Source organism: Rhinolophus sinicus, linkage group LG05 (assembly GCF_036562045.2).
Source record: "Rhinolophus sinicus isolate RSC01 linkage group LG05, ASM3656204v1, whole genome shotgun sequence".
NCBI lineage: Eukaryota > Metazoa > Chordata > Mammalia > Chiroptera > Rhinolophidae > Rhinolophus > Rhinolophus sinicus.
The window spans coordinates 149,017,680-149,033,453 of record NC_133755.1 but is presented as its reverse complement, the minus strand read 5'-3'; the positions used below and the strand labels follow the sequence as shown (position 1 = coordinate 149,033,453).

The window sequence follows — 15,774 nt, the reverse complement described above, 5'->3', positions numbered from 1 at the left end:
TTGGCATGCAATATTATATTAGTCTCAGGTGTGAAACATAGTGATTAGACATTTATATAACTTACAAGATGATTACCCCAATATCTAGTACCTATCTGACACCATACATAATTATTGCACGATTATTAACTATATTTCCTATTCTGTACTTTATATCCCTGTGACTGATTTGTAACTGGCAATTTCCACATATTACTATCTTCCCATTTTTCACCTATCTGCACACTCCTTTCCCATCTGGGAACCATCAAAATGTTCTTGTATCTATGAGTTTGTTTCTGTTTTGTTCATTTATTTTGTTTTCCAGATTTCATATGCAAGTGAAATCATATAGTATCTCTCTGCCTCTGCCTGATATATTTCACTTAGCATAATACTTTCTAAGTTCATCCATATCTTCACAAATGGCAAGATGTCATTCTTTTTTATGGCTGAGTAATATTCCATTGTATATTAATATATATGTACCACATCTTTATCCATTCGTCTATTTATGGACACTTAACTTGCTTTCAGATCTTGGCTATTGTAAATAATGTTGCAATTAACACAAAGATACACATGTCTCTCCAAGTTGTTTTGAGTTTCTTCATCTAAATACCCAGAAGTGGAATTACTGGGTCCTTTTTTGTCTCTTAATATAACCTTTTTTTCTAAAGTCTATTTTGTCTGATGTAAGTATCGCTACCCTAGATTTTTTTCATTTCTACTTGCATGAAATGTCTTTTTCCATCCCGTTACTTTCTCTGTGTGTCTTTCAATCTGAAGTGGGTCTCTTGTAAGCAGCATGTGTGTGGGGCTTGTTTTCTTATTCATTCAGCCACCCTATGTCTTTTGATTGGAGCATTTAATCCATTTACATCTAAAGTAAGTATTGATAAGTATGTAGTTCTTGCCATTTTGTTATTCATATTTTGTATCTTTTTAAAATGTTTCTTCTGAAAGAATGTCCTTTAACATTTCTTGTAAAACTGGTTTAGTAGTGGTGAACTCCTTTAGCTTTTTCTTGTCTGGGAAGCTCCACATCTGCCCTTCAATTCTAAATGTTAGCTTCGCTTGGTAGAGTAATTTTGGTTGTAGGTGCTTGCTTTTCATCACTTTAAATATTTTGTGCCAATGCCTTCTGGCCTGCAAAGTTCCTGTTGAAAAATCAGCTGACAATCTTATAGGAGTTCCCTTGTAGGTAACTAACTACTTTTCTCTTGCCGCTTTTCAGATTTTCTTTGTCTTTAACTAATTTGCATTATCTTTACAAACAGTCCCAACTAGAAAAGAAAGTCATCAGTCACACAATGTGACAAAAGATAATATTGAACTTTGATCAAATGCTATGTTGATATCGAGGTACTTGAATTATATTGGCACAATCTTAACACTAAATTCTTTGAAAGCAAGGATGTCTAGCAGGCATTCACTTCTGCTGATAGCAGAGGAAGTGGGCAGGTAGGATATCTAGCAAGAAGCTGAAATTTCAATGAAAAACTAGAAATGTGGAAAAATTGAAACTATGAACAGTATGAACATTCAATAAAATATTCCAGTACACATCAGAAGACAAAGTTCTGTATTTTAAAAGACTTTTGTATCATGAGTATAGTAAAAAATAACATAGTAGTAAAAACAGATAGAGATGAGATTTATTTTATCTATTGCTGCATAAAATATAGCTAATATCATGAATATATTTTTGATTATTTATAAATTGGTCCTTTAAATTAATTCAAGCCAGACACAAAGTGAATGGTAGACAGCAAATACTCACAGCAAACAGATGTGCTTTACCTAAAATGAGAATTACCTATTTTGGTGATATTGATTATCATAAAACTATAAGACTATCAATGAATTATGTAGTCTGGATAATACCCTTTTAGGTAAATCCAGTTAATTCAAAATATAATGGAATGTGGGTTGACACAGTGTGATGGATATAAATGATAAATGTCTAACTATTACTTTGTTTTGTGCACCTGAAACTAATAAAAAAAAGAATAATCACCCCCCAAAAAAATATATATATGAATGTAAATGCTTTAAATTCTAAGGAACCAAGTAAAAGTGCTATAATTGAGCAAGTATTTTCATTCATAGTACATACATAAACCTCCAATGTGTGTGTGTGTGTGTGTGTGTGTGTGTGTGTGTGTGTGTGTCTGTACGGGTGCTGGGTCAGGGGGTGAGGTATCTTGTTTTTCAGCCGTTCCCTCTTGCTGCTCACTGTAGTATGTACACCTGAAATGATGGGACATATTTAAAAATATAACAGACATAAAATTATTAGTGATTTAGACATAATTTTCAGTAATATTTAGGGGTACATTTTAGAATAAGAGAGCAAACCAAATTTGTAGAAAGCTAGATAAAGGAACACAACTTTTATATTGAAACTTTCTCCAAAATATTATTCAATATTTTCTAAGATAACCAGCCAGAAAAATAGAAGAAATCAATTACTTAGAAAATCCATAGTTATATCCTTTCCTACTATTAGTTTACTTAATCCTTAGTACAGGACCAGTTATTATGTCTAGTTTGAAGATGAGGTAAGTGTGATGAAGGAAAGTCTAACATCTCAGTGTGTTTACATGGTAGAGACAGGAAATCGACTCTAAGTCAGTATGATGCCAAAGACTTAACAGTTATGCTCATTCAATCACATTTTACTCTCCTATCACACTGTGGCATATATAAGGGAAATCTTTCTACCAATCTGAGCAGCCTAAAGATAAAATGTACCCCAGTCTGTTACCAAGGAGATGGTCTATTAAAGCTATGAGTAGAGAGCTGTACAAAGAATTCAGACATTAGATGGATACTCCCTTTTTACTTCATCCTGTGACTCCATCATTTCAAAGATCTTTATATTATGAATATACAGTAGGGAAGAATTGTTATATATAAAAGCATACAAGTAAATCCAACCCAGAGCCAGGTGAGAGTGTAGGCACATTTTCATTCATCATTCATTCAATAGATAGTTCACTATATTTCAGTAAATGTTTGATTCCTTTCTAATTTCCTGTCTTTTTAGACAATCCTAGGACTTTTAAAGGAAAAAATAATAATAATATATTAGACTTACTGAAGCATTTTTCTGAATTATTTTATTTGTTTTGCAATTTTATACATTAGGTGTGCTGCTGTAATATCACCAAAAACATAACTATCACAAATGAAAATGTTAGAAAAAAATTTTCAGTTGGCATTAACCTAATATTTGTATGTTTGTAATTCTTAGAAACTTCAGAATTAAGATTATAGTAGAAACTCTACAAGTCTCAAAGTAAATCATGTAATGCAGTTTCCTTAAAAAAATAACATTTTCAGGTCTAGCCCTCTGAATTAAGCTAATGTTGGTGGAATGTAAATGTTAACAATCGTCTTTTTCAAAAAGTTAGAATGTCTGTTATGGTATTTAAGACAATCATCTCATTTTTATATCTTTGTCCTACATACATAAAGTTTCATGGAAAAACATACTACTTTGAAGAATTATAATTGCTCATTGAAACAAATAATTATGAAAAATTAAACTGATTTTGTATGTTACTTCTTAAGATTTATATTTTTCAGTTCAGTTGGTAGTTGTTTTTATTCATCTTGGAAAAGAAAATAATTCTCATTGATATATTTTATGGAATTTGGAAACTGTAAAGCAAATATTTAGATTAATTATATTAGACAAAGTAAATTTATGCACATTGAGTATAATTACAGTTAAACCAAACACTTAACTTAAGAAAGATCCTGTTGATTTTGGTAAGAATGTTTAAAAAGCATAAATATATTGTGATACCTGAAATGATTAATAGCTTTTTTTGATGTCTCACATAAAAGCAATTAAGATATTCAAAGACCCATGTTTTCAGGCAATAGAGAGCTATGTTTTTTCATTAACTCTTAGACAATGAGAAAGTCAAAAGATATTAGAGAATTTTATATAGTCCGTTGGTGTATAATTTCTTTGCATTTTATCTGTGTTAAACACAACTTGTTTTCTTTTTTTCTTTGGTAGAGAAACCTGCAAGAGTATCAAGTAAGTACTGCTTGTTTTGATGATAAATTCTCTTTGGCACACAGTATGAATTTCAAGTTGAAATTCATAAAATATTTATATATTTAATGCTAAAAGAATGAGTAATTCCATACTAAGCCTTCTGACAGGAATTTGTTAACTTTTAATCTTACTTATGCTGAAAGTTAAAAAATAAAACTGCACTATTTGAAATGATAACTTGTAACAGAAATACCTTATCATCTTCTTGAGCCGAAAGATTCCAGTGACTTACATTCAAATACATAATTTTTTTCAGTGATTGAAGTAGAACGAAACAAAATAATCTTGTTTCTACTTTGAACTTTCAATCACTGAAAATTTGCTATAGAGCACATATGGTCTATTAATTATTTGTTGTTGTTTCCCAATGTTCATTAACTTAAATATAATTGTATATCTGAGAAGAATAACATAGTTAGGAATGGATCTAATTTTATATAGCATGACCAGATAAAGCTCTCAGAAAACACTCTTAAATATCAAGATCTAGGTACAGATAAGAGTTCTAACTATACATGGTGCAACTGTAAGTTTTCCTATAAGTTCCTAAAATTTGAGGAAATAGCAATTTTTCTTTCTATGTTTCCAAATTAAGAAAAACAAATCATTTTAAACCATTGTTGCCTAATGCAATATCATGTGAGACTCCCATGTAATTTTAAACTTTCTAGTTGACACATTAAAAGGGTAAAAATAAACAGGTAAAAATAATTTTAATAATGTTATTGAACTCTATACATAAAAATTATATGCCAATATATATTCAATATATAAATGTATCAATAGTTTACCTTATTATTTATATTGAGCCTTTGAAATTATATGTGTGTATTTTATACTTACAATATATTTCAGTTTGTACTAGTCACATTTCAATTCTCCAAAGCCATGTATCTCATTCAAAGTTCTTTGATTGCAAATAATGAAACCCCACATGGACTTGCTTTAGGAATTTTATTACACGGGCACAGAAATGCATCACTATTGCAAAGGCAAATCTTGGAGTTGATCCTCAGGAAAGCCCTGAGTCATTCCCACTCCTAACCCTTCCGTGACAGTCAAAGGTAGTTAGGGCAGATTTCATCAAGGAAGTAATTCCACGTACCTTGAAGAATGGTTAGGATTCGATAACTGGAAAAAGATAGAAGTGGATGTAAAAAAAAAAAATCTTACCCATGTGTGCTTCTCCTTTACTCTCACACTACTACCACACTCCCAACACTTCTGACACAGGATGTACGGATTTTTTTTCCACCTCAAGTAATTCTCTGTGACACTAGCTGGTTTTTCTACAATTCAATTCAATTCTGAAACTAACTAGATTTAGCGCAGACCCCATAGATTAAGGGCTCAATCCCTTGAGACTGTCCCCACTTCAGATACTAATTGCAAGTATTAGGTCCCAGGTTATCCAAAACTTCTGTCTGATTTGGCTACAAATCAGAGGTTTGAACCTTTTCCTTGAGTTCAAATATTTTCTAGAACAGCTCATAGAATTCAGAGAAACACTTACTTATGATTACTTGTTTATTGTATAATAAAGGATGTGATAAAATGATACAGAGGAAGAGCAATATTAAGAGATGCATAGGGCGAGGTCCAAAAGGATCCCAAGTTCAGGAGCTTCTGTGTCTGTGGAGTTGGGGTGCACACCCTCCTGCCATGTAGACGTGTTCACCAACCAAGAAGTTCCTTGACCCCCATGCTTTTGAGACATTTATGGAGGCTTCTTCACATAAGCATAATCAATTATTAACTCAGTCTCCAGCCCCTCGACCCTTCCTGAAAGATGGGTGGGAGGACTGAGTGTTCCAAGCTTCTAATCATGGCTTGGTCTTTTTGATGACAAGCCCTTATCCAGGAGTCCACCGAGCATTGTCTCATTAGAACAAAACACTCTCCTCTAATTCCCTTGGAAATTACAAGGGGTTTAAGAACTCTGCCAGAAACTGGGGGCAGAGATCGGTACATTATATTTTCCGTTATTTCACAGTGGGTGACCAAACAAGCCTAGTATATAGAGACAGTCAAAAGAAGAGTTGGCTGGAGTTGAGGATTAGTGTTAGAAAGCAGTGGGAGGTAAGGACACGTAGGGTGAAACGATAAGGCAGAGAACTTGTAGGCCAAAGGATTTAGACTTAACTGCCCTCAGAAAGTTATGGTTTACTTTCTTAAGGTAGTAAAATATAAAGGAATTGTTGGGAAGTCTAAATTCACAGGAACAGTAGTAGTGTAAGCAGTTAAGAGTAAGAGTAGTTAACAGAAAAATACGAGGGAAAATGCATACTGTATTGTTTCTTATGGATCATATGAAATAAATGTCCAGGGTCATCATGGAATAATGCATTTCATAAGTTGGTTTCTAAGTATATAAAGATTATATTCTCTATTGCACATTTTTTTTTAACAATGCCTTTTTAGATGCAATCTTCAAAGGCTACCTCATATATTTAGCAAATAGAACATACTAAAGATAATTTAAACTAAAGAACCACTGCTCTTTTTCTGAAAACTTTTCAACATTATATACATGTACAATTTGGGGTAGGGGTTAAACTTTTTTATTTTGTTTTTAGTCATTAATTGTCTTTTACAAAAGAAGGTTCTCAAAATACCTTCTGCTTTGAAGCCACTGATCTGCCAACATCCTCTAATTTCACTCTAGTGCCTGCATTTGTTGTGTTATGGATGGGACCAGGTTCTCTACCTCTGATAGGCCATTTTTTTGTGCTTTCGTGCTGGATGCACAGAGCCCATCCTTCATTCCAAAGTGTTTGGTTGGGAAGGGGGAATGTTAATATGTGGAATATGACTGGTCTAAAACGGAATGGATGTATCTCTTTCTGAATACGAATGGTTCACTCTGATTGAGTTTGAGTTTGTTGAAACCATTCCACTGTACTGGATTCTCAAATATCTGGGGTTTTATTGCAGGAATAAGGAAAGGTGCTGATAAGAATCAGCAATGCACTAATATGTCTCTATAACATCAGTGAAAGTAACATTGCAAAATCAAATTTTCCATGATTCACAAACAATTAAGGTTTAATCACTTCTTGTTTTGTGGACCTTTTTTTTTTTTTTTTTTTTTTAAAGGAGGTAGTTTTCCAATGTTTAAATAGTCATTTGATTTTGATTCTGTGTCTTTTTTCTTTGTATATATGGTAAATATCTAGTGAATAATTTACTTTCCATGGAGTTTGGAAAAACACATCAAGGAGTGTTAGATTTTATTACATTTCAGATCCATTAGTTTAAAAATTAAAAATAAATGCATTATTGGATTTCAAATAGAGCAACCATTTCTTCCTGATATTAATGTTTTAAGACTTTTGAAATCTTTTCCTCTGAAAAAACAAACAAACTGTACATCCTAAAACATTTCTCCCCAGGAACTTGCCCAAAAGCAAAATATGAAATAAAATAAATAAATTTTAAAAATACATTATTAAATGGCAAGTGGTGCCAAGGGAAGACCTGCACCTAGAGGAGTGGCAAGGCTCTTGACATAGCTGAGACATTGATAATATATGTAGAACAATGGATGTTGAGGTTTCAAGAAAAAATATTTTATAGAAACCTATAGTTCTTGCAAGTTCTTTTTACTGTCTAGTAGTCAATATTTAAGTAAAGCTTGTTTATCCTTCCCCTCAGAATGCATATTCTAAAATGGATTAATGCAGAACATTTCTTGAGATAATTCTTTGTGGAAATTTAACTTTGGCATCTTTCTCTGTAACATTTTTCTTGATCATGAATAGTGAGCATTTTGCCATTAGCACCTCACCAACATTAGCTACTTTAGACAGGTTGGGATCATTATAAAATCTATGAGATCTAATTTTGATATCAAAGATAATGAATTTAATTTTGTAAGATTATACTAATAAAACTCAATCTTTTGAGAAGTTAGTTACTTTTTAAACTTCAAACAAGCCCAGCAGAGGACTAGCCAGGATTTCCATTTTTTTATTAAATTTATTAGAGTGACATCGATTAGTAAAATTACATAGGTTTCAAGTGTACAATCTGTAATACATCATCTATATATTGCATTGTGTGTTCACCACCCAGTGTCAGTTCTCCTTCCATCACCCCCTTTACCCACTTCTACTGCCTCTGCCCTTACCCTCTGGTAACCACTAAACTATTTTCTGTGTCTGTGAGTTTTTGTTTGTTGGTTTGTCTTGTCCCTTTGTTGCTTTCAGTTTTTATAATACGAGTGAAACCATATGGTTCTACATTTTTTACACAACTTCCTGTATAGTTTAAAGCTTTCTAACTTTTAAACTACTCGTTTGTTTTTTTCGTTCCACATTATTTCTTCTTATATAAATATGGCAAATGAATAAGCAGTTTGCATCAATATTAAAGTGAATACTTTAGATATCAGAATTGAGCAACAGTCTATAAAATATAGAAGTTATTATGTAAAGACTATATATTCACGATTTCTTCAGCTCTATGTAATACGTTATTTGACTCATCCAATGAGATTTTATATATTTCTTTTTTATCATAATAGCTAATTTTCAAATCTTGTTGGTTATTTTTATAATCTCCTCCTGGTTTCCCTTATTTATGAATTCATATTGTATTTCTTAAAACATTTCACACACATTTAAAATTTTGAGTGTAAACATTTCAACATCAGGAGTACTTTGTGATATGAATTTGTTGTTTATTGTTTCTTCAGACTCAACACTCATGATGGCATTTTGCCTTCTGTGACTGAAACATTGATTGCGACCTCATTTTTTTTTCTTTCCCTCACTTTATCTGACCTTATCTTTCTTTGTCTCTACTGTCCCTGCTCTGCTCAAATTTTGTTTCACAGCTACCAGTTTCTTACCATCTGTGGAGCACTTTCTAGGAGTGAGTCTGGCTCATCAATTTCCTGAGGTCCTAGGGTAGCCACTGGTACCAGCACTCAGACGTTATGCTCAGACGGGCCCTGTACGCTCACCCGCTGTTGGACTGGGCAATGTCCCTTCCAGTCTCAGCTGATAATTTCAAGTTACCCTGACACACTTTTCAGAAAATACCTATTGGCTATTTAGGGTTCCCTGTTCTCCAGTCTCTCAGTCTCCCCATCGCTTCCTTCTCTGGAGACCTGCTATGTTTTTGACTCTTCGTTTATCTTAATCCATGTGTATTTTAGATTTAATTTCGTTTTGTTATAAAAATTATCCATAGGTTTTTCTACCTATTTTATGGGACATTTGGAGGATATTTACGTATTATTTTGCTACGATCTTCTCTGAGTCACCTAGCAGTTTTATTTTCATCCTACCAGCCCTGACATAACAAAGAATGTCTCCTCCCCAACTTTTCTCCTTGAACACTTAGTTTCTGAATTCCAGTTTTAAGATCATTACTTGTCCTCAGGGTAACCTCACCTTTCTTGTATCAAAAGGGTGTTTCCCCCCTCCCAAGCAGGAGGGAGAATTTTGAAGATTTCCTTTACCTCCTCTAAGCCCAGCACTGCTATAAAAAGTCTGATTTTGTAATTGTTGTTTATTACATTGTCAGAAGTATGAGTGTCCAATAGTTTTTAAAATATTATTCACAAATCTTGTTTTAACCAAGATGCATGCCTTATTCTTGTAAATTAAAAAGCAAACTATCTGTTGTCCTACTTCCAGGTAATTGTATCAAATTAAATGTGTTATTAAAACTTTAGACAGCTCTTCAGCATACAATTCTAAATTTAATCTTCTTTAGACAAAACAATTCTCAATTAATATATATATGAACAAACCTTTGAAGATACACCTTTTGTAGTACATAAATTAAATGTGATTTCAGAATTTTATATATATATATATATATATATATATATATATATATATATCCTAAAAACAGCAATTATTTGTTTTATAAAATGGCTGGTTTCTGTTTGTTTAGTTGGTTGGTTTTGTTAGAGGTTCCTTGCTGGATGGAATATTTTTACAGGTCACTTGCAGGAATAGAATGTGGATGAATACTAACATCAATGTAGTTTTTACTAAAAACAAATTAGCACCAAATTCATGGTAGAAATACAAACGCTGTCTTAAAGAAGTAGCTGATAGGGACACTGGCTTCAGATGGACGGGGTTCCAGTCATGACTTAAAAGTTGTGTAAAGTTTAGAAAATTGCTTAACATCAGTCTGCTTAGTAGCCTTATTTTTTAAATGTGGATTATAATAAGAAATTTGGGGCAGATTCAGTAAGATGAAATAGTAGGGTACGTAAGTAATGATTGGTGTATAATAAGTGATTATTAATTGGTACCATGAGGATGACGATGATGATGGTGGTGGTGATAATTGTGGCCTAATGCTGGGTTACTTCCTTAGCTTGGGACACATTTCACTCATTAAGCTTTTGTGTCAAAATGGATAGAACAATGAGATCAAATCATAATAAGAAAAAGCATCTCATTTATTTGGGGGATGGATTTTTTAAAATCCCACTTTTTTAGAGCAAGGGTGATTAAATTCATGGAGATTTTGCTCCAGGAGGAAAAAAAAAAAAAAAAAAGGAGCAGTTACTTTTGGCTGAGGTCTGCTAAGTAGGTACCAGCTGCCATGCTAACTCCCTCTGTTCACTTCTTTTGCTAGACTGCAGAGAAAACCTATGTAGAAGTCACATTTGGTGAAATGTTTGTCACCATTCATTATTAGTCTTTTGGTTCCAGCAATGTGGCCACATTCATTTATTGGTGATGTTAAGTTGTCCTGACATTGCCCTCAAGACAGTCGTATTTTATGCTCAGAGCACAGGACAGACACTCATAAAGGATTGCACACATTTATTGAATACACTTGGTTTCACTGTGTGCAAATTTCCAAATGTGAACTGTCTCTGCATACTTTATTGCCCCCTGGGGTCAATTTCAAGAATTCTGGCAATTTGGCTCAGTGTGATGGTTAATTTTCTTTAAAACAAATGCTCATATAAAATAATAACATGTATAGAACACTTTCACACCTGAGAGCAGAAATAAACTGGCTGTCAACTGTAGCTTTGAACTGCCATGGATTCTTAGGATTCCTTAGAAAAATGCACCCTTAAAATATAATATTCCATCAAACTATGTACACATAGTTCAGCAAATCAGTTGAAAAAAAATTAATTGAAGTTTTCAGTATTTTTGCAAAGACAAAGTGGTGCAGTGAATTAGATAAAGGAAAAGGATATAAGGATGAGACAAAAATCCATGCTAGGTTACCTTTGTGTCTGTGCAGGAGGACCCCAGATGTTTCCCTGTGAGTATTTCTTGAAACTGCACAAATCAGGATAGACTGCTAATATGAATAAACATGCAATAACTGCTGGTGCACACACATGCATTATTTAGGTAGTTTTTATTTATTTATCATGTTTGCTAAGAATATGCAGAACAGATTGGGCACTACACAGGATCTTTTATGTTACAAAATAAGAAAAATTAAATCAACAATCTATGCCACAATCCAATGTGGATAATTTAATTTTTTCCTTCTCTCCAAATTATAATTTCTTTTCATCTTTGCCATTATTTTACCCAACACTCTCCTCCCATTTTCAGATGAAGCATTGCTTCTCCAAAAATCATGTCCTCCTTGACTCCATCCCTTCTTGCCTTGCCTGATGCTTGCTCCTTAATGATGCGTCTTAAATTCCTACTCTAAGAAATCCTCCTCTCTTTGCCTACAAATATCTTCGGATGATTTTCTCATATATAATTCCCCTTACCTTTTGTGCTTCCTGAAGCTGTTGTGCTCTGCTTTCATTTACAGTCACATTTCTGAAATAAGCCTCCCACCAATTCTTCACCACCTTTACAGGTTTTAACTTTAGAAAGCTTGAATATTATGCCCTGACACTTGCCTCAAATAGTGTACTTAAAACTCCACTCAGACCTCCAAAGTGCAAAGCTTAATTACCTTTTCTCACTTCTCCATTCTCAGCCACTCTAGTGCACTCAGCATTGTTGGTCTCCCATCCTTTTTGAAGTGTTTCCTTCTATTGGCTTTAATATTATCTGACTTGTTTTTTTGTTTGTTTGTTTGTTTGTTTGTTTGTTTTTCCAATCTGAGTATGTTTTCTCACTATTTGGATTCTGCTGCTTTTTCCACAGGTTGAGTTCTTCCATTGTTTACCCTCACTTTTACTCTTCAGCACTCTTCCTCAGTGGGGTCATCCAAACTTACTATCTACCTCTTTGTGGATAAGACTCCAAATTTTTCAAAGCCTAACCTACCTTATCAGCTCTGGTCCCACATTTTTAACTCCCAATTTCACTTTTTGTTGGCACAAATTTATAACTGACTTTCCTATCTTGCCCCTCTTCTTTCACTTCTCTCTCTACCCTCTGTAAACCCCAAAGGGAAATTCTTCTATTTGGCACCTGATTTCCATTTCTTTTTAGGAACTTAAACATACAATTTCAAATTCTGCTTTGACAACTCACTATTCTTTGTCTCTGGCCCTAACCCAGTTGCCAAGTCATGTTGGCTTTTACTATTTCTCCTCTGAACCATTGTAGTCTCTCTTCAGTAGGCTTCATTCTGGTTTCTGTCATTCTTCCTTTCCATTTTTACTAGCATAAAGTTTTTTAATCTTTCAAATTGATTAGGCTGTTTATATAACAAATGTTCAATATCTTTTCATGGCAAATTTAAAATAAATCCTACATTTCTTCACTTGAGGGTCTAGAGCTTCTATGATCCAGGCTTAAACTACATTTTAAATATTTTTTCTCTAATCATTTTTTATACCTATCACATGTTCCAACCTACTTCAAATTTGTTTTCCTAATATTCCTGCATCCAAAACTTTGATCCTGTCATTTTCTTTTCCTGGAATATTCTTCCCACCTCTGACTATATGAACCTTCAAAGTCCATCTCTAATTCTTTATGATCCTTCAAAGTCTATCTCCAATGGATCCTTCAAAGTCTATCTTTAATTTCCATAAGAAGAAGTGACCATTCCATCCTTGAAAACATCTTGCACTTATCTTGACGATTGTCACATACTACCTTGAGGTCTATAGTATCTTATATTTGTTTGAAATATGTCCATTTTCTCTACTTGACTGCAATTACTTCCAAGTAGCATATATTTCCTTTTGGTTCTTCCAGGGCACATAGCAAAGTGCTTTGCAAGCAGAGATAGAATAATTTAGTTAAAATCATGAGGGTCTAGAAGTTGAAGAAAGTTGGCTTCAGACCCTCTTCTAGCACTTTATAGAATGTGTTGTTTGAGGGAAGTTCTTTTTTAAACTCGCTGAGTCTCAAGTCTCAATCTTCTCTTGTAAAACGGATATTGTTCTACCTATTATATAAGTCTATTGTGAGGCTTACATGAAAAGATATGTAAAGTACTTAGAAGAGTACATGGCATAAGAAGAGAACTCATTGTAATTATTATTATTGCTGAAAAAGGTAACTATATCTTAAATGAACAAATTACAGGAAAACTTCAAGTTAATCTTCACCTGGACTGTGAAACTAGGATTTGGGAAAGAGAAGAAGCTAAGGTTTTTATCTGTGCACATTTATTTCCCCAGGGGTTACAAATTGATTTAGAGAATAGGAGTCTTAGTTTCAAGTGTGCTATAATCTACAAAAATAAAATATGTATTACTTGAGTACAGGACCTTACATCATTTTAATTTTGTAAACATCTCCGATGGATATTAGCAGATTCTTATTACGTAATTAAAATTATTTGATTTATCTATAAGTCTGACATTATTTTTTAAATATAGGTATTAATTACTTCAAAATACATGTAACCATTTATACCATACCTTTATTTATAGCTGTTGATTTCTCAGTTGAAGACCGTGGTCACTTAACCCAGTATTTATTTGAGTTAAGATTGTATTTAAATCTTTTAAACACTAACCAGGTTAAAACTTTAACAATTTACTGTAAAAAAATACTAGTAATTTTGTTTCTTTTTCCGTTTTTTTTAACGTAATAACATCTCTTTCTAAAGGTCACATGTCTTTCCTATTCAAGAGAATTTGCATACTAAACTATTTTACCCCTTTTCTATGTATTTGTGAACAGCTGGTATGCAAAATCTGAATAAATAATACAAAACCTCTTTCACATCATTACAAGTGCTAAAAAGTTTAAATGAAAATTTAAAGATTAATTATATTGTGTTGGAATTACCCCTGAGTTAAAATCACTTCCCCATTCTCTTATTATGTGCCTTTAAATAGAATGCACAAAAGTCTAAGCAATATACATAATGCATTCTAAGAGTCATTGTTTATATATTTCAGCTTTAATTCAACTATTAATATCTTTTAATTGCCTTTACAATTGTCAGAAGTCAGTCTGCTAATAAAATATGTGAATGTATAGTTTCCTCTTGACCTACGTTGTGTATGTGAATCCATTTACCTCCAATTCTCTCAATTCCAAAGTGGTGGTGGTTTGGGAAAGAGTTTTAGCAGTCAGAGAAGGAAGGGCATGTTAGCGGGGGGGGGGGGGGGGGGGGTTGGATGGGGAAGGAGTTGATGCAGGCCCTCCTTGCTTCAGCCAGCCTTTGCTGCCCTGCTAACCCTAACCCTGCCATGGCATTCATTCCCTGCCCATGCTCTCTCCAAGTCCGAGAAGTCACCTTATTTGTTCTGAGGCTCTTGTTTATAGAGACTCTAGATGCTAAGTTAAGAGATTCTGTGACTCTTAAAACCCTTTAAATATAATATTTCTTCTTTGGGAAATCTGGAAAATAGACTGTCAATTAATGTGTCCTTTTTTACTCTCTAGGAGAAGATTTTGAAGAGGTACCAGCTTCAAAGAAACCTAAAGGTAAACTTATTATTTTAAGTTTACTTATGAGTTTTCTCTCAAGACTAATATTTTGACTGTCTGATTTATTTAACTATTCTTGATCTAGCCCTTATCTTTTCCTAAGCAATGTTTATACAGTAGACTTATTTTTAAACAGCTTTTTTACATCAATTGGAATATATGTGTGTATATATATATTTGAATGTATATATATATATATATGAATGTATATATACTCATATTATACATACACATATATATATATACATTCATATATATATTCATTCCAGCTAAAGTGATATATATATATGTATATGTGTGTATATATATATATAACTAGTTGGATACCAGTTTATTTATAAGCCATTATTAGATGCATTTATTTGTCAATCTGCTTATAGAGCAGTATTTCAAAATTATCATATCACCAAGGATCAGCGGGATGTTATTTGACAGCAGGAGGACCACACAAATGTTCAAATATATGGTGATGGAAGGAGAACTGTCTCTGTGTGGTGAACACACAATGTTATATATAGATGATGCATTACAGAATTGTACACTTGAGACCTGTATAACTTTACTAACCATTGTCACCCCAATAAATTTAATTTTAAAAATGTTCAAATATGATGTTGACATATTTTAATTAAGAAAAATTGAGAAAATTCACCTATACTAGTAACAATAGCATGAAGGTAGGAAGGAAGGAAGGAGGGAAGGAAGGAAGGAAGGAAGGAAGGAAGGAAGGAAGGAAGGAAAGAAGGAAGGAAGGAAGGAAGGAAGGTAGGGAGGCCTCAAACCTCAGAAAAATCTACTACAACCAGAGGCATGATCTTGAGCGAGTCTTTCCAGGACTAAATCTCTTCTGTATTTTAAGGGTTTCAACTAATTTGTTTTGCTTTTTGTTTTGTTTTGTTTTGTTTTCTTTTT

At 33.1% G+C, this 15,774-nt stretch overlaps 1 protein-coding gene across 18 annotated transcripts in view; it reads left to right on the top strand.

The window, feature by feature from the left end:
• TRDN (triadin) overlaps window positions 1–15,774 on the top strand; it is a 339,477-nt gene that overhangs the window by 316,889 nt on the left and 6,814 nt on the right. For 14 of the 18 annotated variants that reach the window (XM_074333525.1, XM_074333529.1, XM_074333528.1 and 11 more), the window contains 2 exons: window positions 4,016–4,036; window positions 14,818–14,859. In XM_074333525.1, coding sequence (XP_074189626.1) covers window positions 4,016–4,036; window positions 14,818–14,859 — 63 coding nt within the window. The remainder of the gene's footprint in view (window positions 1–4,015; window positions 4,037–14,817; window positions 14,860–15,774) is intronic. The other 4 variants (XM_074333517.1, XM_074333514.1, XM_074333513.1 and 1 more) reach the window with 2 other exon arrangements.